A 27,525-nucleotide genomic window follows, 5' to 3' on the forward strand; every position below is an offset into this window, starting at 1 on the left:
ATTTCTATATACATGTATATCGAAACGTATATGATCAGAAAGCAACTTAGTATGGGCGACGTATGTGTTTAGATATTTTATCTGCGCTTTAGTACACACACAAACCTTACACACGTAGACACGTATCAGGAAGATAAGGGTGACAGATAAAGATAAATCAATCTAAGTGGTTTGCACTAAGAAAAAACTAACATTTTAACACTTAACCACACAAAACTACAAATGGAATTTAAAAGGAAGCGCACACGGGGTTTCCGAATAACAATTCATGTCCACCTACCTGATTTACGTCTCGATGTTATTAAATAAAAAGAAATATATGTGCCTGGTCTTCGATATTTTATTTCATAGGGATCCGAGAGTTAGTTACAGTAAGTGTGCATGTTTTGGAGAATAATATGTAATGTTAGTGGTTACTAAGTTGATTCGTGGTTTGGAGTTTTAGAAATATTTCGTGAGTAGTCTTGGTTAGCCTATGGGACAGTGATAATTATGTATATATGACACGATTGTTTTGGAAACATAACGAACATTTCATGTTATACAGTATAAAGTATTTGTTCTTGTCCCCGCAGCATACTGTAGGCAAATAATAAAGGAATGAAGTAAGGTTTGTACATATACGCTCATGTAAGTTAGATAAAGTTTATTATGTCATTTATGTCTGTTAATTGGCTTATGATAACGTGTAACGTTTTATCTGATAATGTTACTAATATATATATGCCCTTAAGGATTGTGTGAGTAATACACCATAGAATTCCAAGTTTGACATTCCTAAATATTCAAGCATGGGAATATAGATTGAAAACTATTAAAAGAATTTTTGAAACAACTAAATATCAAGTGTGATATTCTATTGCATGCTCCATTACATATGTTAATTATGTATCAATAATAAATTAATTTTGTTTTTAATTCTATTTTTAATTTTATTATGAATTTCATTTTTAAAAATCCTTTAAACATTCACTGCTCTCTGTCTGATAACACAATAATGTAATCGGATCGTTGTAAATCATCGAATAATACTGAGTCAGACATAACTATGAAAAAAATCAAGAGCAGAAATGTGAAAAATGTAAATAGCCTACATGTAGAAAAGTGTGTATTACTTAGGATATTTTTGGAAAAAGAACTGAACAAAATTCTGAAAAAGAGCTTCTTTTGCCTCACAATCTTAAAAAGAAAATTTGTCAATAGCACCAAAACGACGTTTAATCAAATTACTTAATTTGTATTTGTACTCTATAATAGATGGTTGATTTGCAAGCGATACTCTCTTTAGTGTCGGTTTCTATTTATTTTCAGGGTTGTCTGCGACCCAACATGGCCACACCTATCACTGAAGAAGCCAATCCTATTACTCGTAACATAGACGTGGCATCGTCAGCAGGTACCTATTTTCCACTCACAAATAAGATTAAAGTTGATGATTTGAACCTTTTACAATTGTAGATACTCCAATGCGGTTATTTGGTAAAATGCTTTGGGCTGATCTGGAATCGAACTGATTTGACATTGAACATTTGAATGAATAATGATATGCAATCCATCTGCTTTGTTATAGAAACTGTGAGTCTTACCCAAACTAATCTTAAATATTCGATTTGCATGCTCTATTGTAGAAATATCTATGAAATTTTGTCTTGTTGTAGAAATAGTGAGTCTGCTCCAAAAATGTGACTCTGAAATATTCAATGGCTGGCAAGACTATCAGGTGATTATGAATATCTACAGACGATTTCTTTTATCATTTTTAACCGAAAAGATTAAAGAATATTGAAATTGTTACAAGAGAATAAATCAAACCCAAAGCATATTACACAGATGTAATAATTAACAGTGTGACGATACCGCTGTAAATCATAAAGCCGAAAAGCCGCGATTGTCATTGAAGAGTAAATGTTCTCTAGATCTTTTCCAACATGATACTATATTTTCTCCTCTCCTGTCACACTGTGAATCGTTATTACATCAACCAAAGTTTTTACGTGTAGCAAAGGACCAAACTACCGTATATTATGTTATACGCGACTGACCCTTATGTTATTAGTTTTGTTAAGGCAGTCTAGGAGTGAATTTGAGATCAAGGATGTGTTTAGTAAGCCTCATTGCAAAACAATAAGAATATGTTTCAACTCATATTGCAAAAGGAAGTATTGGTATTCTAAATGTAATACTGTATAAGGAAGTACGTGCAGGAAAACGTCGTTTATGCAAACACTTATGAAATCAATTTTTATTAATTTAAGTTACATTCAGATTTGTACTACTGATAAGTTCATAAACGTGGAAATTAAGCATGCATTTCTTCTTTACCTGAAACATACGATCAATATCTTTGGTAAATATTGTATAATCTAGGTGAACATTTCAGGGCCTCTACCATCCCGAGACTCTGAAAACGATTGAATGCATATCACAGGAAGTGACGTCAATACTACAGGTGAGCACGAGTAATATTTTTAATTTGGATACTCGAGAAGAATGGAATTCATTTCTGAGCAAATTGTATACTGTAAGGTGGACAGCAACTTCGCTAGCCAATGCAAGGGTACAGTAGTCTACGATACTAGTGGCAGGTAGAGTATCGGACTGAATACCCTTGGCTAGCGAAGTTGGGTGGACGGTGTTTGTTGAAACTCGTATCATCAATAGAGTTTCCATTGATATATCTCTGATGGAATAAAACGATATTTATCATTTTGAATCTTTCAGTGGTATTGTGTACTTCAAGCTATTGCTTGTCAATTTGATTCCACTAGAAATGTCTCATACTCGATTCTTCGTTATGGCTTCGCCAACTGGTTACAAAACCTGAGTAATGTTTCCTTTGCCACATCACCGAAGTCCGTTATGCATATCCTAGTCCAATCCGTTGCATATTTTTCAGGCTCCAGACTCGGGATTGATCGTACTTAGTGGATGCGGCACCTCGGGGAGACTGGCCTTCGTCACTGCCGTAAGTAACTATCATTGTCTCTATACGTACATCATCATCGTTTAGAACAAAAATCTCGAGGGAATTTTTATCATTACTGTGTATACTTTCATATGGAAATCACAGCAGTTTTCAGGACTGTTTTTTTGATAAATAATACATCATTGTGCATAACATTTTTATTTGCGAAAAAAAACTATCATAAAACTCATAGCCCATGTATCATCCATTAGAGAAAGACAAGACTTCTATTTAAAGTTATTACACAATATGATGTCTCTCATGTTACAGAGAACATTCAATCGGAAACAAGAGAAGGCTGGGAAACATCCTTGCTTCAAATACCTCATTGCTGGACACGACAAGTACATTTAGTTATTGGTTTTCATGTGTCTTTAAAAATGTATGGTCTATCATTTTCGCTTTTTTGTCATAGCGAAAACTGTTCGAGTGTTATACATATTTTACTACGTCTGTCCGAGGTTTAAACTTTCTAAATTTACCACTTTTAGAAAGTTACAGCACAGGAAGTATTTTTAATTATGAAAGTAAAAAAATCTTTTTAACGTGTACACGTAAAAAATAAGCTCAAAAGATGCCGAATCATTCCGAACTCTTCCGAACATCGTCGCGACAATCTCGAAATAACACGAGTTGTGAAACCAAATGTCAACAATTTTTCGTAAACAAAACATAAGGTCGACCTCAGCAGACTGGATCTGCCAAGAAAATCATGTTCGCACATTACAATATTTAATACATGCAATATTGAATTACGGCAATGTGTGGATTAGATGTTTCAAATACTCGCTCTGCGGACATATTCCAGCACGATTTGCTCATATTAGCCAGAAGGAAAGCGTAAACAAATACATGTGCGCTTACTCTAGTTACCCGGATCACCACATGCAGGTCGTGTGGACGTCAGTCACGTGATACGATTCGGAATTCCGACAAAATCCGAAGGTACTGAACTTGGCGGTGATTGAATGCGTTTTATTCAAAACCAAGAATATATGATCCCTAGATATTGGCTCTCTTATAGGCCGATATATGCTTTTGGGGAGCTAAATCATCAAGTTACATCTCAATGTTCAAATATCAAATGTTTAAGTGACATGTCGTTACAGTGAAATTAGCATGAAATATAACTTTAACATGCTATATATTTTAAATTTCACATATTATCAACACAGAATCTCTTTATTATATGAAAATAATCATTTCGACCCAACCAAGTACAGACGCCACTTTGTTTGCTTTGACAGAGCATTGTTCACATCACAGGAGGCTCCAGAAGATGACCCAGCCGTCGGCATACAGATGCTGAGAGAGGTAAGAAGGGCATGCTCTTGGTCTTTTTTTATCTATGAAGTTTTCAACCGGATTTTGATGTTGTTGCTCTTAGGCTGTTAAAGTTTTCCTAATCACCTCTTATATGTATTCAATTACGCTTGCCATCAGGAACAGTTTGAGAACGACAAGCAGCAATGACTATGTATGGCACATATCTTACAACCAGCGACAAATACAGTCCAATTTGTTATAAACCAACCTTTCTTTCTGTGGATATTTTTTTGTATTCACGAAGAACCTAAAACGTGCGAGCTCATTAAGGACATCAACTTTGAAACTTTAACCGAACATTTAATTGCAAATTATATCTGTGAAGGGGACATTTTATTTTTTATGTGGCTTTTATCTAGGCCTGTATGGGGAAAACTAAGGTGCTTTATATCGGGATCACGTGTGGTCTCTCAGCTCCTTATGTGGCGGGTCAGCTACACTACTGTATGCAGAACCCGGATGTTATCACACCTGTTCTGTTGGGCTTCAATCCCGTGAATCTAGCCAGGTAAAATTTATGAACAAATTCAGATTTCATAATCATTTGATATTAGTAGTTTTCATCAGTAAGACAATGTAAACATTCCAGTCCCTCTTTTTACTATAAATATATATCAATTAGGAGTGAGTTATTGTATTATCGAACGAGTTGCATTCCTCGGTCAGTCTTTTGACTAGATGATTTTTAAATGATTGATATTTTGCTATTGTAATGGATTCTTTTTATATTCGATTTCTTTTAATCTGGTATTTCTTTTCTTCACTATGTACAGGAATATAGAGATTGAACACTGGAATCGGACATTTTTACAAGGTAAGGTGTTTTTTTTTTCAAATACAATTCTTATAACAAGGGTTGGAGCGTCACGTCCTGTCAGATATAATCTTTGAAAACGTCTAATTTTGTAGCCTTTGTGATTGAGATTTCAAATATATCATTGTAGTTGCTGAGCAGGTACAGGAAATGTCAAAGAAAGGGAAAGGATTCATTCTCAATCCAGTGGTAGGGGTAAGTATTACAGTCTTGTCTTTAATATTTTGATGGAAAGAATCTTACACAATAACGTTCTATAGACAGTTAATCCTCTTAACTCAAAAAGAAAACTTTATTTCACAAACAGTACGAAGCTTGTCGGGTGCTACCAGTCAAGCTCTTTGACGAGGGACGAAAATCTTAAATTGGTTAATTGATCTCAAATAGTTATAACCAAATCCATTTTTTAAAGATTCGTTGTCAATCGCACCATACTAACAATCAAGGACAAGGTTAGTTATTTTCATTTCCCTCTTGTATATCATTGTAAACGCGAGATAAACATTTTACACGGTTGTACGCTTTATCGTAAATTTACTTCCTTCATTTCCAGCCAGAACCAATAACTGGATCCAGTCGCATGAAATCGGGTTCCGCTACAAAGATTCTGCTGGAGGCAATACTTGTTTCCGCCTACAACTCTCTTCTCGACCCTGCTGAGTTAAGGTATAACACTTATCATATACTTAAGCCAACCTATGTCATCGCCCCAAAAAGTTAAATTATAACTATATGACTCTAAATCGCGAAATCAATCTCTATGAAAAAGTATTACGGTATGAAACCACGAATTTGAGTTGCTCGAAAATTAGTTGGTATACTGTAGTATTTAGAACACAACTGTTATTCACCATGTATGGCGGGTTTATACAACTATAACCCATTTTGTGCAATAACTAAATTATATACTCATGATGCAATGCTATTTTGTCAAATATTCATAATGTAAACCGTCCTCTACTCCAAATTTTAGACTTATTTAGGCTGTATCAAGCTTTTTATGTTTGTTATGTTGTTCTTTTTGTGCGTCTTAATTTACAAAACAGTTTGTCTGCCAACGAGAGTGAATATTGTCCACCTTTTATTCTTCATTTGTCAAAATAAAATTTTGGTATATAGAATATCGTTAATTTGTTAACGAAAATGTCAGAAATAAAAAATGTATACGTACATGTAGGTTTTCACTGAGGAGTATTCATTATAAAATACATCTGAACTGTTATGCAGGTTATACTGAATTGCACTCTAAATGCCACTAAAATGTTACTGCCTTTACCGGAGATACAAATAATGACATTTTCCAAGAAAAGTTGTTATTGATGTTTCCATAGGAACACACAGGCCTACCTGGAGACCTACCGAATAACATGTGATCACGTGTACAGTGAAAGCGAGGCTGTCTCAAGACTTGTTCAACTGGCAGGGAATAGGTAAAACAAAGTAGTCCACGAAACTTCATTAATCTCGAAATTAATAGACCAATATGTTTGATGTTATTTGCATTGTATATTGTGTCCAAAACAAAGTATTTATCTAAAAATGATAAACCAATATGTTTTATGATATTTAGATTGTATATTGCAATCTAAACAAAGTATTTATCTCAAAATTGACAAACCAATATTTTTTATATTATTTACACTGTGTATTGTAGCCTAAACAATGGCGGCAGTATTCACTACCTCGGCTGGGACAGTATCGGAGTCATGGCCTTAATTGATGCGTCCGAGTGTCCCCCTACATACGGTGCTAGTAGTGAGTAGTCATTGCTGTCTCAATGTTTTCTGTGAGATTGTACATCTGTTAGCTATCTATTTCTTGTCTAGGTTCGCGTTTCGCATCGTTATTATTTTCGCGACAAGTATATTTTTTATCTTGTAACAACAGATCTATATCTGAACAAAAAACATACTCGTGTCGGAATTTTTGCGGTAACATTCCATTTTCGTAAATCCCTACCGCATAAAATCTCACGTTTACAGTATTATAGGGTCCATGAGACAAATGAGATGCCTGTAAGAATTTTATGACTTTATCAGTGGCTCTGAATCAGCCAATAGTGAAATAAATCGATACACAATTAAATCATATGTACTGCGCAAAACATGTTATCACATATCTCCCATTCAATGCTGTGATATCACTTGTAATATTAAATACAATGTTTGTATCATACACTGTTCGAATGTCAAATGTGTATTCCAAATATTCAGAAATTGTACTATAATGGTAATATGGAAAGGGTTGAGATACTTTATTTGCAGTTTGTACCAAATGAATATCTTGGATTTTACGGATTAAACAAATCACTTGTATACCATGGTTTTAACACTTTTTAGGTCTGGATGATATACGAGGGTTTATTGAAGGCGGGTACTCACTATTGTCAAACACAGAAGGTGATATACAAAATCTGGTAAGTAGCATGTAAAACAGTTTTGGTGAATTTGCTGTTATTTATACAATGATGATAATATAATGAATACTTCTATTGAAAAATAAATATTTAAATATTTACACTTTATGTCTTCTGAACCAGGACTTGACTGACATGAGTTCATTCAATTTCGTCTTGTTAAATTATACATTTGTTAAGTAATAATAAGCTTTGGTATTGTGTTTTGCGTACTAATATTTCAGATTAAACAATTCTTTTTTTCACACAAAGCATTTAAAATAAGCCCGTGGACATTTATTTTTCTGTTTTAATTACTTCGAATGGTATTTTTTTCTCATTTTTTTATATCAGGGAAAGCATTTTAAAATTTCGATGCAGACGTTTGAGTCCGACATCTTGCCACATTTAACGGAATCCGATTTAGTAATTCTGTGCCATAGTGGTAAGTAAGATTGAGGAAACGATACTATTTTCTAAATATTTTTCAATTTAATAACTTACTAGTCGGATATACCTTTTCACGTGTAAAATGTAGGATACATGTAATTATATATTGAACTTATGGTTTCAGATAGGGTCTCCTTGCCTTTTGTTTAGTTTCAACACCAGTTATAAACATATTGATTACAAGACCCAGCCACTTTTATCATGAAATACTCATGAGTGTTTTTCTCTCGTGGTTCAGAACTTTTAAATTACTTCACAATAGAAATATACGTGATTTAATCTTGTTATACTATGTTAATTGTATTCATTGTATTTCGGCGTATTTGTCTATTCGTGATTGTCATAGAAACCATGAAAACAACGAATGATTCTATACCACGAAAATAATATGTAACAGTTATACATATGGTGTGAATCAATTCACTATAGATTATTTTATTGTTTATAAATGCTATTCTTCTTGATCTTGTTTGCTTTAGAAGGACCAGTGAGCGTATCATCCCGAACTATCGGTCAAGTAAATGGTAAAAAGGGGCATTATCACATTTGATTCTGATTTCAGAAAAGGTAAATAGTATCTAGTTATTTATTTCTCACTTATGTAAAATATAGTAAACATTTCGATGAATGGACCTTTACAAAAAAAGTAATTTCATTTTTTTTGTTAGCAATCACCCATGATGCAAACGTACTTGTTTGGCGCAAATCAATTTTCTAACACAATATCAACCTTGAACATATTAGTGAAATGCTGAATTCACGTATTCACCATACTAGCTTTTAAAAAGTCATTAAAGAAAAATTACCGCTAAAACAGTAACATTGTTGAAACCTAATTTCGATGCTATAAACTGTAAAAACTCAAACATATAACTCATTATTTACAGCATGTTAACGATCGATTTGACCAGACCGTGTTTTTGAAGTTGCCTGCAGATGACATCAAGGCGCGTGCAGGGGAACGTGGCATGGGAACATTGGCAACCACTGTACAAGGAAATAGCAACTAAATGGGTGTGCAATGCGGTGACAACAGGAGCGCACGTGCTCAAGGGCAAAGTCTTCCAAAACATCATGGTGGATCTTAAAAGTCAGGTATTAGTCTATCTTCAGCATTTAAAGAATAATATTTTTGATAAATCTAATATCAATTTATAAGTTACTGATTTGTAATGTGCTACAAAACAAAATTAACAATACATACGACTTAAACAATGTTCGATCAAACCGGTTTGGGAGCTTGAACAATGTTGTCTTCATTTATTGATATGTCACTTCAATTGATTTAATTGTTTTCTCTATTTTAGCAATAATAAATTGTTCCATCGTGCGATCGGCATTATACAGGTATGCAACTTATACACTCTTATTATATGCTTAACATACTATTAATACTTGTTAACATTATAATATAGTTGAAATGTATTGTTTGTATACTTATTTTTGTAATAAATTTTCTCAGATGTTGGGAAGTCGCGATGGACTTGACCTAAATATATATATTTTCTGATATTAAACATTTATTAATTCATACAATCAACTTCTGTTATAGAATGCATTGTTTGCGAACTATATTGCACATCAATACTTCATCACTTTATCATCAAACATTTTTGCACATTCTGCAAGCTAAAGCTAAAACAATATGTTTTGTATGCCACTGATGTTTTTATTACCGCGGTAAATAAAATATATTGTCGAAATAGGGATGTAGGTTGCACCTCTATCAAGACACACATAAAACAAAAAGGTCACATGATATAGAATTAACAATATACAGTACAAGATGAACAAGATGAAGATATAAGAGTTGAACTCAATAAATCCTCGTCGGCAACCAGAGGCTTAAGCCGAAATCTAGACAGATTTGGTTATGCTATTCAAAACATTTATTTTTCTGATACATCTTATATCTTACAAGGCATGCTTGCGATTTCTTTCTAAGATATAGTTCCTACGTGTTACAGAGATTTAGTTCCTTAACTAAGAGGATGCCACGGCGGTCCTACTGAGATTATTTATCAAACAGATGTTTCTACCTCGACACAGTTGTCCTCGTCTATATCGTCACATATCGAACGTGCCCACAGCAATGCAAAAGGTTTGTTTCGAATGATTTTCATTGACCTATCTGATCGGTGTAGCTGGTTCAAATTATCTGATATTACTTGAAAGTCTCCGGTTGGTGCTTGATGTATAACGATGTTACTTTCGTCTCTTGATCGGGGGCATGCTATTTCAATTGGCAATACATTTGCATTATTTATTGGTTAAATTTCATATAATCGCATGTTGTTGGACAGCCACATGATGTGTTCGATACTAATTTTCCTAGTCTCTATAAGTTTTATGATTGAAACACTTTTTGTTGGTTTTAGTGTAAATTTTACTTTTGTTCAGATGCTTTTTGTAGGTTTAGTGTTTTCCTTTCTACAGATATTAGCATTTCTAAACAATTGTTATACACTTATGTGTGTCTCAAACTTTGATTTAATAGGTCGTCCCGTGTGCCTTGCTGTCTGCCATTACTAAGTGTTCTATATCAGATGCCTTAGAACTCATTGATAAACAGGCCAGTCATCCGGACAGCGATATCAGACTGTATCAGAAAAGTAGAACGAAGGTGTTCCATAAAAAGCGAATACACTCTCAAATATAGATACACTAGTTTCTAGTCAAATTACCAATATCGAAACATTCATACGACATTTGAAGTCCTATATATTGTCAATCTCTTTAGTACAGATTCATTTTTCATCTGAAGAAAATAAAAAAGGTCCATCTAGATTGAGTTGTTATATAAAAATCGTTAAGTATTGTATTTAAAAATGGTCCGGACGAAATTCACAACTAATTTGTCCCCCTATCACTTTGGCTTTTATCCCTTTGGCTTTCCAAATGTCCTTACACATCCAAACGACGATCAAGTTCTGCTTACGTTGTCCAGTTTTGACCACTGAAATTATGGAAAAGCCCCGTGTAAATTTAGCACAGTTCTAAAAATAAATTCTGAAAGCTATGCTGCGGTGGAATGTCAACACGGACATAGCCACTTTGGAGGACGTTTTAGGATTTCTATAATATAAATAATTCCTTCGCATGCAAAGCGGTTTTGAATGAAGTTTTATTTTTCTATTTCATTAGAATTATATTGGATATCAACACAATTTTAATGACTTTAACCTTCCTTAGCCCGACCATTCACTTTAAAGTCGATACATTCGGACTAATAGTAAACATTCAATCTGTAGAAACCAAAACGCATACAAAAGGAAATAAAAAAAATATAAATATCAATATGTTTATTATTTCAATTACATGAGCTCAGTTGATTTTAACTTTGCTTAAGTAAATGATTTGTTGATTCTATAGTTAAATTAGTAATTATGATTTACTACACATGTTTTCGTTATATTTTATCATGAGTCTTACAGTAATAAGCTAGATGGAGAGATGATAATGATATTTATGAAAGTAAAAATGTTTATAAACAATGATTTCATATGTAGGTTTGCCAAACATACCTATATTAACTACATATATCATGTGAACAAGTCTATTCAGTGATTTTATAATCGTATCTGTAACTGATTATTCATGATTAACGTATATTTTACATAAAATAATACATACAATAGGAACTCTTTTTTTAGATACAAATGTATGTGAAAAAATATGATGTTCTCCATATTTGTTACTATATTTTACAAAGTATATTATCAACGTAAAAGGAATTTATTATTAAGCTAAAGATAACTGTCACATCACAAATTCTCATATTTTGCATAACTAAGAAAACTATATTATCCTACTCAGAAATCATTTTACACACGTACACCACACATACGTTATCGATAACATAGTGTATAATATTCTTAACAAATATGAACTCTGGAATGATATAAGAATCGGACGGGCATTAATTAAAGATTTAAGATACAAAAGTTGTTGGTGTTGTTTCATTTTGATAGTGAATCGCTGCGAACCAGGGGAAGGTATAATTTATATTTAACTCATTATTCCCTCTGACTAAATTTGTGGCTGTTTTTCTTTTCCTCGAAATCGGAATATAAAAATAAAGGTTCCGTCATACGAGCAATTTCTTCTTTGCATTCTTTATCATAAATATGACTCGTTATTTTATATAGATCAATCATATCTCCTCTGATTCTCCTGGAGGCCAGCGTTGATATATTTAGTTTCTTCAATCTTTCTTAGTAAGTCATGTTTTTCATTTCCGGGAGACACTTAGTGTTAATGTTGGTATCACTGAAACAAGTCCTCAGTACAAAGCGGCTCAATATGTAAAACAAAGCGTTCTCAGAGATATTTGGCTTGCTAGCTAGAAAAAAAAAAAACACAGATGATATCAGTTTTTGAATATGCATTATTTTTATTTCTTATTATTCTTTTTTTTTTTAAATAAAAAAATGTTAAGCCTGAAGCCAGATTTGGGAACAACACTTCCGAAACAGCGCTTTCACAAGAACACGAATCAACCAATCATTGTGTCCGTTACTCTGACACGTGTTGCCCAATCACAATACATGTATTTGTTACTTTCACAAACGCAACTTTTGACCTATCAAAATGCCTGTTTGTCAGATTGGATTAGCCACGTTTGACTGTGTCGTTCATTAAGCATTATTCTCTTCAAATCATAAACAACAAAAAAATGGGCGGACATTCTTTTTCATAGACGCGAAGATATATATAACCAATAGAAACGAGTGTTACATATGAAAATAAATTATAGTATTATGATAAATTGTCCAGCATTAAGTGTAGACAACTTTGTCAGAAAATCGAATCTCTAATTTATTAATCACTCATCTAATCAATTATAGATGCATGAACATGTATTACAGGTATTTTTACTTAACAAAAGCATTTCAATTTTGCAACAATGCTAAATGAGGTGAACAGTAATTTGAGCATGACTGTCAACACTACTTTCAGCTGGCTGTTATGTGCCACTTCAAATGTCCACTGAATCAAAAGTATTCAATGCGTATTTGTACATGTCTCGTCGTGTTTAATCCTGTAACATTGATGGAGTGACGTAGCGCATCTTTATAAACATGTGTCCAGGCAACTAAGCAAAACATTCTGATATGAATCTGAATGTTGGATCACACCCATAAACTAGTCCGAGTTATCTTGTTCACTTTCATGCAATGTTGACGTTGTTGACACGGTAACGAGGCTACTGGCGTCTGATATGTCACTTCCTGTTGTAACCGATGACTGTTCTGAAACGTTCCTGAATCGCACGTTTTTGCCACGGACCCCTACCCCTTGCTGTGTGGAGGGTCCTAGGAACTCTTCCTCTTCTTCGCTATACTCGGAAGTGCTCCCATACATACTCGGGGTTTGGTCTAATCTTGATGACAAATCTTCATCATCAAATATTTTTCTTGCGGAATCAGATCGAGGGGTTGACGTTTTGGTACCGTAATGCGATTGGGAAAATGGACTGTTTTCAGTATTGTACTGATACACGCAAGAAGGATTGTTAGAGCCGTACTTCCGGGCAATGTGACGTAAGTTCCGGTACTGCAAGTCTTCACACACACGAACTGTACCGCGGACTTGGAGTGTATGTGTACTCAGAAGTGTTTGATTCATCAGAATCCCTCGCCGACCTTGACCCACGTTTTTCTAGGAAAGACGACATGCAAAACTGTGACGTTTTCACTTGATTGATCACACGAGTAATTTCACGCTCCGTTTTACTCAAATCAAACCTCATATCTTGTAACTTCTCCAACAGCTTTTCCTGTCCCTTTACCAGTTCTTTTGCCGTTTTTCCATACTCACGACTTTCAGTTTTAAATCGAACATTTCCAACCCTGTCATCTGAAGCCATTCTTTCCATATTTGAAGTACAAATGTACCAACGCTAGTTGTAAGGTACTAACGTTTGACAATTTCCTTTTGGTTTATAAACACGTGTAAGTTGATTTCCCGATTCTTGATTGATCAGGCTTTGATTTCAACAATTAAGAATTTTAGTCATCATTTATCACTTGTCCTCATATTTAATAATCAGTTGAATGCATACACACAATCCATAGATCAACACTGATCATCTATTAAAATGGTCCTTCTAGATGTTCAAACAACTCGCATAAAAACACGTGTGTCGAGGAACTATGTAGTCCATCATGTGTCCATGTAGAGACACGATTTAGACCTCATGTGTGGAAAGTATGGGACACACAAAACATTCAGTAAACGGATCAGTCGGATTTAAAGATTAAGGATTGACGTTGTACATTAAACATAGTAAGCCTTTCATTAGTCACAACCGTGTCTGCTAGCAGTAACACTTCAGACATTTAACGTCTTAATCTATGTTTTATATTGTAGATCGTATTGATAGTTAGTCTTCCTTTTTCCAATTAATTACAAGTAAAACGTTGAGATTTTGCCTTTATATACCGTAATGTTGTATAACTGGTACATTAATCTGCTATTAAAATAATAGCAGATTTTTTTCGCCTATTTTATTTTTTTAACTAATACCGCCATGAAATATGAATAATGACACATTGCCATTGTTAGTAAGTAAATCTTTAGATAATTAACCAACTCTTACTCGAATTCCGAACTACCCGTTCCCTTGACTCATACATTCTATCTCAACTGTAGGACTTCAGAATTATATCCGTTGCACCACTTCATTATCGTAAAAGGAGACCATCTTTTGACAATATCTTTTCATTAATTCCTAAATGACTTCCCATCTCCTAACGCCCCTATGAAGAAGGCTATGAGTTATGTCCTATCGTTGAGGCACAGTAGTCTATTAAAGTGGTAGTTTCAGATTATGGCTTAAGTGTTTTGACGATATTGTTTACCAATCTGCAAAATTACAAACTTTTGTTTTCTATCCTGTTTCAATCACAGACAGTTTAAACTATCCTGGAATGATTTTTATTTACCATGATCTTTGTGCGGAAGAGTATAGGAAATATACAGCGCATTATAAAACATTAGTAAATGTGGCTTATGATATGACATATCGTACATAGTCATATATTCAAGTGATTTTCTATTTTTGTATGATAGAAAGAGCCCTGGTAGCCAAGTAGGGAAAGTTTCTAGTATTCTGTCATTTGTTCTTCACGTTTTGTAGCCACCGAGTTCTTGAACGTTTGTCCTGCTGTGTCTTAGTGGTTGATTAACATCCGATAAATAAATAGGATAATTCAAGGACGGTCTCCCTTTTGCAATGTGTCGTGCGTTTGTCTGAATGTCTATGTTTTGGAAGTCTGTGGTATATTTGTGGTGTGTCTCGTTGTGATAATGCCCTTAATTTTGATAGTGCTACCTCACACATGCCGTTAAAGACACCGAACAACAAACTACACCTAGTCATATTATACAGACAATGGGCAAACCAGTCGTCCCTCTCCATTTGTGCTGAGCGCTAAGCAGTAGCGGAAACTACCACTTTTATAATCTATGGTATGTCTGGGCTATGTGACAGAACCCCGATCCTTTCTCACAGGGGTGAGCGCTCAAATCACGGCCAAATGTGAGGCAGTGTCAAGAGGGACGGTAGGAAAAAGAAAGTCAGTTAGTGAGAAGAGAAAGGATAATTTCTCAAATTTGTCGCATTTTCCGATCATGCAATGACGACAACAGGTACAATTCTAACGTTCTACCTGCAATATAAGAGTTTTTCATGTAATTGCATAGGTTGATGGTTTTAATCTGGGCAGTCCCGCTTTTTCCCAAACACACAACGTTCTGAAATGATATTGCCTATTAAACAAACATATCCTAAACCAAACCAAACTTTAAGATAAGTTTGTAAAACTTGTGGAAACACTTGACATGCCTTCCCTTGTATTACCACCATTTTGTTATCTACCTAGTTCTCCGTTATCGTGAATGGCAGCCTGCCATCAGTGAGTACTTCCCCGCACGTCCTCGGACATATTGTTGGTAGTACGGCCTGTGTTTGGTAAGTCACAATTTGAACACATCTACTGATTTATAGCGCTTGACATTGACAATTTTGAATTATTGACTAAAATTCATGTGTAATCTTTCCTGTCTGTGATATATGCTAGGGTTATACACTATTCTACCTTAACTGATAAACAGAACCTTATTTGGTTCCATGCCTTCAAAATGACATATTATGTATCGTTGTAAAATACATTAAATTTTAGATCTACTGTTTATATCTGTACTGTTCATACAAATCTATAAGATATTTCTATATACATGTATATCGAAACGTATATGATCAGAAAGCAACTTAGTATGGGCGACGTATGTGTTTAGATATTTTATCTGCGCTTTAGTACACACACAAACCTTACACACGTAGACACGTATCAGGAAGATAAGGGTGACAGATAAAGATAAATCAATCTAAGTGGTTTGCACTAAGAAAAAACTAACATTTTAACACTTAACCACACAAAACTACAAATGGAATTTAAAAGGAAGCGCACACGGGGTTTCCGAATAACAATTCATATCCACCTACCTGATTTACGTCTCGATGTTATTAAATAAAAAGTAATGCATGTGCCTGGTCTTCGACAGTTTATTTCATAGGGATCCGAGAGTTAGTTACAGTAAGTGTACATGTTTTGGAGAATAATATGTAATGTTAGGGGATACTAAGTTCTTTCGTAATTTGGAGTTTTAGAAATATTTTGTGAGTAGTCTTGGTTAGCCTATGGGACAGTGATAATGTATATATGACACGATTGTTTTGGAAACATAACGAACATTTCATGTTATACAGTATAAAGTATTTGTTCTTGTCCCCGCAGCATACTGTAGGCAAATAATAAAGGAATGAAGTAAGGTTTGTACATATACGCTCATGTAAGTTAGATAAAGTTTATTATGTCAGTTATATCTGTTAATTGGCTTATGATAACGTGTAACGTTTTATCTGATAATGGTTCTAATATATATATGCCCTTAAGGATTGTGTGAGTAATACACCATAGAATTCCAAGTTTGACATTCCTAAATATTCAAGCATGGGAATATAGATTGAAAACTATTAAAAGAATTTTTGAAACAACTAAATATCAAGTGTGATATTCTATTGCATGCTCCATTACATATGTTAATTATGTATCAATAATAAATTAATTTTGTTTTTAATTCTATTTTTAATTTTATTATGAATTTCATTTTTAAAAATCCTTTAAACATTCACTGCTCTCTGTCTGATAACACAATAATGTAATCGGATCGTTGTAAATCATCGAATAATACTGAGTCAGACATAACTATGAAAAAAATCAAGAGCAGAAATGTGAAAAATGTAAATAGCCTACATGTAGAAAAGTGTGTATTACTTAGGATATTTTTGGAAAAAGAACTGAACAAAATTCTGAAAAAGAGCTTCTTTTGCCTCACAATCTTAAAAAGAAAATTTGTCAATAGCACCAAAACGACGTTTAATCAAATTACTTAATTTGTATTTGTACTCTATAATAGATGGTTGATTTGCAAGCGATACTCTCTTTAGTGTCGGTTTCTATTTATTTTCAGGGTTGTCTGCGACCCAACATGGCCACACCTATCACTGAAGAAGCCAATCCTATTACTCGTAACATAGACGTGGCATCGTCAGCAGGTACCTATTTTCCACTCACAAATAAGATTAAAGTTGATGATTTGAACCTTTTACAATTGTAGATACTCCAATGCGGTTATTTGGTAAAATGCTTTGGGCTGATCTGGAATCGAACTGATTTGACATTGAACATTTGAATGAATAATGATATGCAATCCATCTGCTTTGTTATAGAAACTGTGAGTCTTACCCAAACTAATCTTAAATATTCGATTTGCATGCTCTATTGTAGAAATATCTATGAAATTTTGTCTTGTTGTAGAAATAGTGAGTCTGCTCCAAAAATGTGACTCTGAAATATTCAATGGCTGGCAAGACTATCAGGTGATTATGAATATCTACAGACGATTTCTTTTATCATTTTTAACCGAAAAGATTAAAGAATATTGAAATTGTTACAAGAGAATAAATCAAACCCAAAGCATATTACACAGATGTAATAATTAACAGTGTGACGATACCGCTGTAAATCATAAAGCCGAAAAGCCGCGATTGTCATTGAAGAGTAAATGTTCTCTAGATCTTTTCCAACATGATACTATATTTTCTCCTCTCCTGTCACACTGTGAATCGTTATTACATCAACCAAAGTTTTTACGTGTAGCAAAGGACCAAACTACCGTATATTATGTTATACGCGACTGACCCTTATGATATTAGTTTTGTTAAGGCAGTCTAGGAGTGAATTTGAGATCAAGGATGTGTTTAGTAAGCCTCATTGCAAAACAATAAGAATATGTTTCAACTCATATTGCAAAAGGAAGTATTGGTATTCTAAATGTAATACTGTATAAGGAAGTACGTGCAGGAAAACGTCGTTTATGCAACACTTATGAAATCAATTTTTATTAATTTAAGTTACATTCAGATTTGTACTACTGATAAGTTCATAAACGTGGAAATTAAGCATGCATTTCTTCTTTACCTGAAACATACGATCAATATCTTTGGTAAATATTGTATAATCTAGGTGAACATTTCAGGGCCTCTACCATCCCGAGACTCTGAAAACGATTGAATGCATATCACAGGAAGTGACGTCAATACTACAGGTGAGCACGAGTAATATTTTTAATTTGGATACTCGAGAAGAATGGAATTCATTTCTGAGCAAATTGTATACTGTAAGGTGGACAGCAACTTCGCTAGCCAATGCAAGGGTACAGTAGTCTACGATACTAGTGGCAGGTAGAGTATCGGACTGAATACCCTTGGCTAGCGAAGTTGGGTGGACGGTGTTTGTTGAAACTCGTATCATCAATAGAGTTTCCATTGATATATCTCTGATGGAATAAAACGATATTTATCCTTTTGAATCTTTCAGTGGTATTGTGTACTTCAAGCTATTGCTTGTCAATTTGATTCCACTAGAAATGTCTCATACTCGATTCTTCGTTATGGCTTCGCCAACTGGTTACAAAACCTGAGTAATGTTTCCTTTGCCACATCACCGAAGTCCGTTATGCATATCCTAGTCCAATCCGTTGCATATTTTTCAGGCTCCAGACTCGGGATTGATCGTACTTAGTGGATGCGGCACCTCGGGGAGACTGGCCTTCGTCACTGCCGTAAGTAACTATCATTGTCTCTATACGTACATCATCATCGTTTAGAACAAAAATCTCGAGGGAATTTTTATCATTACTGTGTATACTTTCATATGGAAATCACAGCAGTTTTCAGGACTGTTTTTTTGATAAATAATACATCATTGTGCATAACATTTTTATTTGCGAAAAAAAACTATCATAAAACTCATAGCCCATGTATCATCCATTAGAGAAAGACAAGACTTCTATTTAAAGTTATTACACAATATGATATCTCTCATGTTACAGAGAACATTCAATCGGAAACAAGAGAAGGCTGGGAAACATCCTTGCTTCAAATACCTCATTGCTGGACACGACAAGTACATTTAGTTATTGGTTTTCATGGGTCTTTAAAAATGTATGGTCTATCATTTTCGCTTTTTTGTCATAGCGAAAACTGTTCGAGTGTTATACATATTTTACTACGTCTGTCCGAGGTTTAAACTTTCTAAATTTACCACTTTTAGAAAGTTACAGCACAGGAAGTATTTTTAATTATGAAAGTAAAAAATCTTTTTAACGTGTACACGTAAAAAATAAGCTCAAAAGATGCCGAATCATTCCGAACTCTTCCGAACATCGTCGCGACAATCTCGAAATAACACGAGTTGTGAAACCAAATGTCAACAATTTTTCGTAAACAAAACATAAGGTCGACCTCAGCAGACTGGATCTGCCAAGAAAATCATGTTCGCACATTACAATATTTAATACATGCAATATTGAATTACGGCAATGTGTGGATTAGATGTTTCAAATACTCGCTCTGCGGACATATTCCAGCACGATTTGCTCATATTAGCCAGAAGGAAAGCGTAAACAAATACATGTGCGCTTACTCTAGTTACCCGGATCACCACATGCAGGTCGTGTGGACGTCAGTCACGTGATACGATTCGGAATTCCGACAAAATCCGAAGGTACTGAACTTGGCGGTGATTGAATGCGTTTTATTCAAAACCAAGAATATATGATCCCTAGATATTGGCTCTCTTATAGGCCGATATATGCTTTTGGGGAGCTAAATCATCAAGTTACATGTCAATGTTCAAATATCAAATGTTTAAGTGACATGTCGTTACAGTGAAATTAGCATGAAATATAACTTTAACATGCTATATATTTTAAATTTCACATATTATCAACACAGAATCTCTTTATTATATGAAAATAATCATTTCGACCCAACCAAGTACAGACGCCACTTTGTTTGCTTTGACAGAGCATTGTTCACATCACAGGAGGCTCCAGAAGATGACCCAGCCGTCGGCATACAGATGCTGAGAGAGGTAAGAAGGGCATGCTCTTGGTCTTTTTTTATCTATGAAGTTTTCAACCGGATTTTGATGTTGTTGCTCTTAGGCTGTTAAAGTTTTCCTAATCACCTCTTATATGTATTCAATTACGCTTGCCATCAGGAACAGTTTGAGAACGACAAGCAGCAATGACTATGTATGGCACATATCTTACAACCAGCGACAAATACAGTCCAATTTGTTATAAACCAACCTTTCTTTCTGTGGATATTTTTTGTATTCACGAAGAACCTAAAACGTGCGAGCTCATTAAGGACATCAACTTTGAAACTTTAACCGAACATTTAATTGCAAATTATATCTGTGAAGGGGACATTTTATTTTTTATGTGGCTTTTATCTAGGCCTGTATGGGGAAAACTAAGGTGCTTTATATCGGGATCACGTGTGGTCTCTCAGCTCCTTATGTGGCGGGTCAGCTACACTACTGTATGCAGAACCCGGATGTTATCACACCTGTTCTGTTGGGCTTCAATCCCGTGAATCTAGCCAGGTAAAATTTATGAACAAATTCAGATTTCATAATCATTTGATATTAGTAGTTTTCATCAGTAAGACAATGTAAACATTCCAGTCCCTCTTTTTACTATAAATATATATCAATTAGGAGTGAGTTATTGTATTATCGAACGAGTTGCATTCCTCGGTCAGTCTTTTGACTAGATGATTTTTAAATGATTGATATTTTGCTATTGTAATGGATTCTTTTTATATTCGATTTCTTTTAATCTGGTATTTCTTTTCTTCACTATGTACAGGAATATAGAGATTGAACACTGGAATCGGACATTTTTACAAGGTAAGGTGTTTTTTTTCAAATACAATTCTTATAACAAGGGTTGGAGCGTCACGTCCTGTCAGATATAATCTTTGAAAACGTCTAATTTTGTAGCCTTTGTGATTGAGATTTCAAATATATCATTGTAGTTGCTGAGCAGGTACAGGAAATGTCAAAGAAAGGGAAAGGATTCATTCTCAATCCAGTGGTAGGGGTAAGTATTACAGTCTTGTCTTTAATATTTTGATGGAAAGAATCTTACACAATAACGTTCTATAGACAGTTAATCCTCTTAACTCAAAAAGAAAACTTTATTTCACAAACAGTACGAAGCTTGTCGGGTGCTACCAGTCAAGCTCTTTGACGAGGGACGAAAATCTTAAATTGGTTAATTGATCTCAAATAGTTATAACCAAATCCATTTTTTAAAGATTCGTTGTCAATCGCACCATACTAACAATCAAGGACAAGGTTAGTTATTTTCATTTCCCTCTTGTATATCATTGTAAACGCGAGATAAACATTTTACACGGTTGTACGCTTTATCGTAAATTTACTTCCTTCATTTCCAGCCAGAACCAATAACTGGATCCAGTCGCATGAAATCGGGTTCCGCTACAAAGATTCTGCTGGAGGCAATACTTGTTTCCGCCTACAACTCTCTTCTCGACCCTGCTGAGTTAAGGTATAACACTTATCATATACTTAAGCCAACCTATGTCATATACTTAAGCCAACCTATGTCATCGCCCCAAAAAGTTAAATTATAACTATATGACTCTAAATCGCGAAATCAATCTCTATGAAAAAGTATTACGGTATGAAACCACGAATTTGAGTTGCTCGAAAATTAGTTGGTATACTGTAGTATTTAGAACACAACTGTTATTCACCATGTATGGCGGGTTTATACAACTATAACCCATTTTGTGCAATAACTAAATTATATACTCATGATGCAATGCTATTTTGTCAAATATTCATAATGTAAACCGTCCTCTACTCCAAATTTTAGACTTATTTAGGCTGTATCAAGCTTTTTATGTTTGTTATGTTGTTCTTTTTGTGCGTCTTAATTTACAAAACAGTTTGTCTGCCAACGAGAGTGAATATTGTCCACCTTTTATTCTTCATTTGTCAAAATAAAATTTTGGTATAGAATATCGTTAATTTGTTAACGAAAATGTCAGAAATAAAAAATGTATACGTACATGTAGGTTTTCACTGAGGAGTATTCATTATAAAATACATCTGAACTGTTATGCAGGTTATACTGAATTGCACTCTAAATGCCACTAAAATGTTACTGCCTTTACCGGAGATACAAATAATGACATTTTCCAAGAAAAGTTGTTATTGATGTTTCCATAGGAACACACAGGCCTACCTGGAGACCTACCGAATAACATGTGATCACGTGTACAGTGAAAGCGAGGCTGTCTCAAGACTTGTTCAACTGGCAGGGAATAGGTAAAACAAAGTAGTCCACGAAACTTCATTAATCTCGAAATTAATAGACCAATATGTTTGATGTTATTTGCATTGTATATTGTGTCCAAAACAAAGTATTTATCTAAAAATGATAAACCAATATGTTTTATGATATTTAGATTGTATATTGCAATCTAAACTAAGTATTTATCTCAAAATTGACAAACCAATATTTTTTATATTATTTACACTGTGTATTGTAGCCTAAACAATGGCGGCAGTATTCACTACCTCGGCTGGGACAGTATCGGAGTCATGGCCTTAATTGATGCGTCCGAGTGTCCCCCTACATACGGTGCTAGTGAGTAGTCATTGCTGTCTCAATGTTTTCTGTGAGATTGTACATCTGTTAGCTATCTATTTCTTGTCTAGGTTCGCGTTTCGCATCGTTATTATTTTCGCGACAAGTATATTTTTTATCTTGTAACAACAGATCTATATCTGAACAAAAACATACTCGTGTCGGAATTTTTGCGGTAACATTCCATTTTCGTAAATCCCTACCGCATAAAATCTCACGTTTACAGTATTATAGGGTCCATGAGACAAATGAGATGCCTGTAAGAATTTATGACTTTATCAGTGGCTCTGAATCAGCCAATAGTGAAATAAATCGATACACAATTAAATCATATGTACTGCGCAAAACATGTTATCACATATCTCCCATTCAATGCTGTGATATCACTTGTAATATTAATACAATGTTTGTATCATATACTGTTCGAATGTCAAATGTGTATTCCAAATATTCAGATATTGTACTATAATGGTAATATGGAAAGGGTTGAGATACTTTATTTGCAGTTTGTACCAAATGAATATCTTGGATTTTACGGATTAAACAATCACTTGTATACCATGGTTTTAACACTTTTTAGGTCTGGATGATATACGAGGGTTTATTGAAGGCGGGTACTCACTATTGTCAAACACAGAAGGTGATATACAAAATCTGGTAAGTAGCATGTAAAACAGTTTGGTGAATTTGCTGTTATTTATACAATGATGAATATAATGAATACTTCTATTGAAAAATAAATATTTAAATATTTACACTTTATGTCTTCTGAACCAGGACTTGACTGACATGAGTTCATTCAATTTCGTCTTGTTAAATTATACATTTGTTAAGTAATAATAAGCTTTGGTATTGTGTTTTGCGTACTAATATTTCAGATTAAACAATTCTTTTTTTCACACAAAGCATTTAAAATAAGCCCGTGGACATTTATTTTTCTGTTTTAATTACTTCGAATGGTATTTTTTTCTCATTTTTTTATATCAGGGAAAGCATTTTAAAATTTCGATGCAGACGTTTGAGTCCGACATCTTGCCACATTTAACGGAATCCGATTTAGTAATTCTGTGCCATAGTGGTAAGTAAGATTGAGGAAACGATACTATTTTCTAAATATTTTTCAATTTAATAACTTACTAGTCGGATATACCTTTTCACGTGTAAAATGTAGGATACATGTAATTATATATTGAACTTATGGTTTCAGATAGGGTCTCCTTGCCTTTTGTTTAGTTTCAACACCAGTTATAAACATATTGATTACAAGACCCAGCCACTTTTATCATGAAATACTCATGAGTGTTTTCTCTCGTGGTTCAGAACTTTTAAATTACTTCACAATAGAAATATACGTGATTTAATCTTGTTATACTATGTTAATTGTATTCATTGTATTTCGGCGTATTTGTCTATTCGTGATGTCATAGAAACCATGAAAACAACGAATGCTTCTATACCACGAAAATAATATGTAACAGTTATACATATGTGTGATCAATTACTATAGATTATTTATTGTTATAAATGCTATTCTTCTTGATCTTGTTTGCTTTAGAAGGACCAGTGAGCGTATCATCCGAACTATGGTCAAGTAAATGTAAAAAGGGCATTATCACATTTGATGCTGATTTCAGAAAGGTAAATAGTATCTAGTTATTTATTTCTCACTTATGTAAAAGATAGTAAACATTTCATGAATGACCTTTACAAAAAAGTAATTTCATTTTTTTGTTAGCATCACCCATGATGCAAACGTACTTTTTGGCGCAATCAATTTCTAACACAATATCAACCTTGAACATATTAGTGAAATGCTGAATTCACCGTATTCACCATACTAGCTTTTAAAAAGTCATTAAAGTAAAATTACCGCTAAAACAGTAACATTGTTGAAACCTAATTTCGATGCTATAACTGTAAAACTCAAACATATAACTCATTATTTTACAGCATGTTAACGATCGATTTGACCAGACCGTGTTTTTGAAGTTGCCTGCAGATGACATCAAGGCGCGTGCAGGGGAACGTGCATGGGAACATTGGCAACCACTGTACAAGGAAATAGCAACTAAATGGGTGTGCAATGCGGTGACAACAGGAGCGCACGTGCTCAAGGGCAAAGTCTTCCAAAACATCATGGTGGATCTTAAAGTCAGGTATTAGTCTATCTTCAGCATTTAAAGAATAATATTTTTGATAAATCTAATATCAATTTATAAGTTACTGATTTGTAATGTGCTACAAAACAAAATTAACAATACATACGACTTAAACAATGTTCGATCAACCGGTTTGGGAGCTTGAACAATGTTGTCTTCATTTATTGATATGTCACTTCAATTGATTTAATTGTTTTCTCTATTTTAGCAATAATAAATTGTTCCATCGTGCGATCGGCATTATACAGGTATGCAACTTATACACTCTTATTATATGCTTAACATACTATAATACTTGTTAACATTATAATATAGTTGAAATGTATTGTTTGTATACTTATTTTTGTAATAAATTTTCTCAGATGTTGGGAAGTCGCGATGGACTTGACCTAAATATATATATTTTCTGATATTAACATTTATTAATTCATACAATCAACTTCTGTTATAGAATGCATTGTTTGCGAACTATATTGCACATCAATACTTCATCACTTTATCATCAAACATTTTTGCACATTCTGCAAGCTGAAGCTAAAACAATATGTTTTGTATGCCACTGATGTTTTTATTACCGCGTAAATAAAATATATTGTCGAAATAGGGATGTAGGTTGCACCTCTATCAAGACACACATAAAACAAAAAGGTCACATGATATAGAATTAACAATATACAGTACAAGATGAACAAGATGAAGATATAAGAGTTGAACTCAATAATCCTCGTCGGCAACCAGAGGCTTAAGCCGAAATCTAGACAGATTTGGTTATGCTATTCAAAACATTTATTTTTCTGATACATCATATATCTTACAAGGCATGCTTGCGATTTCTTTCTAAGATATAGTTCCTATGTGTTACAGAGATTTAGTTCCTTAACTAAGGAGGATGCCACGGCGGTCCTACTGAGATCTATTTATCAAACAGATGTTCCTACCTCGACACAGTTGTCCTCGTCTATATCGTCACATATCGAACGTGCCACAGCAATGCAAAAGGTTTGTTTCGAATGATTTTCATTGACCTATCTGATCGGTGTAGCTGGTTCAAATTATCTGATATTACTTGAAGTCTCCGGTTGGTGCTTGATGTAAACGATGTTACTTCGTCTCTGATCGGGGGGCTGCTATTTCAATTGGCAATACATTTGCATTATTTATTGGTTAAATTTCATATAATCGCATGTTGTTTGACCAGCCACATGATGTGTTCGATACTAATTTTCCTAGTCTCTATAAGTTTTATGATTGAAACACTTTTTGTAGGTTTTAGTGTAAATTTTACTTTCGTTAAGATCCTTTTTGTAAGGTTTGTGTTTTCTTTCTACCAGATATTAGCATTTCTAAACAATTGTTATACACTTATGTATGTCTCAAACTTTGATTTAATAGGTCGTCCCGTGTGCCTTGCTGTCTGCCATTACAAAGTGTTCTATACCAGATGCCTTAGAACTCATTGATAAACAGCCAGTAATCCGGACAGCGATATCAGACTGTATCAGAAAAGTAGACGAAGGTGTTCCATAAAAAGCGAATACACTCTCAAATATAGATACACTAGTTTCTAGTCAATACCAATATCGAAACATTCATACCGACATGAAGTTCCATATATTGTCAATCTCTTTAGTACAGATTCATTTTTCATCTGAAGAAAATAAAAAAGGTAGATTGAGTTGTTATATAAAAATCGTTAAGTATTTTATTTAAAAATGGTCCGGACGAAATTCACAACTAATTTGTCCCCCTATCACTTTGGCTTTTATCCCTTTGGCTTTCCAAATGTCCTTACACATCCAAACGACGATCAAGTTCTGCTTACGTTGTCCAGTTTTGACCACTGAAATTATGGAAAAGCCCCGTGTAAATTTAGCACAGTTCTAAAAATAAATTCTGAAAGCTATGCTGCGGTGGAATGTCAACACGGACATAGCCACTTTGGAGGACGTTTTAGGATTTCTATAATATAAATAATTCCTTCGCATGCAAAGCGATTTTGAATGAAGTTTTATTTTTCTATTTCATTAGAATTATATTTGATATCAACACAATTTTAACGACTTTAACCTTCCTTAGCCCGACCATTCACTTTAAAGTCGATACATTCGGACTAATAGTAAACATTCAATCTGTAGAAACCAAAACGCATACAAAAGGAAATAAAAAAAAAAACAAAATATAAATATCAATATTTTTATTATTTCAATTACATGAGCTCAGTTGATTTTAACTTTGCTTAAGTAAATGATTTGTTGATTCTATAGTTAAATTAGTAATTATGATTTACTACACATGTTTTCGTTATATTTTATCATGA

The 27,525-nt window shown here is 34.0% G+C and overlaps 2 protein-coding genes across 3 annotated transcripts; both read left to right on the plus strand.

Annotated features, from left to right (window-relative positions):
- Window positions 1–334: 334 nt before the first annotated feature.
- On the plus strand, window positions 335–8,960 carry LOC138326375 (glucokinase regulatory protein-like). Its single transcript, XM_069272486.1, has 17 exons — window positions 335–371; window positions 1,312–1,396; window positions 1,659–1,720; window positions 2,381–2,449; window positions 2,897–2,965; window positions 3,236–3,309; window positions 4,213–4,279; window positions 4,651–4,799; window positions 5,065–5,105; window positions 5,236–5,300; window positions 5,659–5,771; window positions 6,437–6,535; window positions 6,760–6,857; window positions 7,445–7,521; window positions 7,855–7,945; window positions 8,430–8,467; window positions 8,838–8,960. The coding sequence occupies exons 2-17, from the start codon at window positions 1,330–1,332 to the stop codon at window positions 8,958–8,960; spliced, it is 1,302 nt and encodes a 433-aa protein (XP_069128587.1). The 5' UTR covers window positions 335–371; window positions 1,312–1,329.
- A 6,777-nt stretch (window positions 8,961–15,737) lies between these two features.
- Window positions 15,738–26,898, plus strand: LOC138325161 (glucokinase regulatory protein-like). Of its 2 annotated transcripts, none has more exons than XM_069270635.1 (20): window positions 15,738–15,925; window positions 17,488–17,572; window positions 17,835–17,896; window positions 18,556–18,624; window positions 19,072–19,140; window positions 19,411–19,484; window positions 20,387–20,453; window positions 20,824–20,972; window positions 21,238–21,278; window positions 21,407–21,471; window positions 21,830–21,942; window positions 22,629–22,727; window positions 22,952–23,049; window positions 23,630–23,706; window positions 24,037–24,127; window positions 24,605–24,687; window positions 25,000–25,205; window positions 25,417–25,456; window positions 26,073–26,207; window positions 26,601–26,898. In XM_069270635.1, exons 2-20 carry the CDS (start codon window positions 17,506–17,508, stop codon window positions 26,733–26,735), a joined length of 1,740 nt encoding a protein of 579 aa, XP_069126736.1. In that variant the 5' UTR covers window positions 15,738–15,925; window positions 17,488–17,505; the 3' UTR covers window positions 26,736–26,898. The 2 variants fall into 2 exon arrangements, with proteins under 2 accessions (XP_069126736.1, XP_069126737.1); XM_069270636.1 differs by lacking the exon at window positions 15,738–15,925 and adding an exon at window positions 16,501–16,550.
- Window positions 26,899–27,525: the final 627 nt, after the last annotated feature.

The sequence above is a fragment of the Argopecten irradians genome, chromosome 6 (assembly GCF_041381155.1).
Source record: "Argopecten irradians isolate NY chromosome 6, Ai_NY, whole genome shotgun sequence".
Classification (NCBI taxonomy): Eukaryota; Metazoa; Mollusca; class Bivalvia; order Pectinida; family Pectinidae; genus Argopecten; species Argopecten irradians.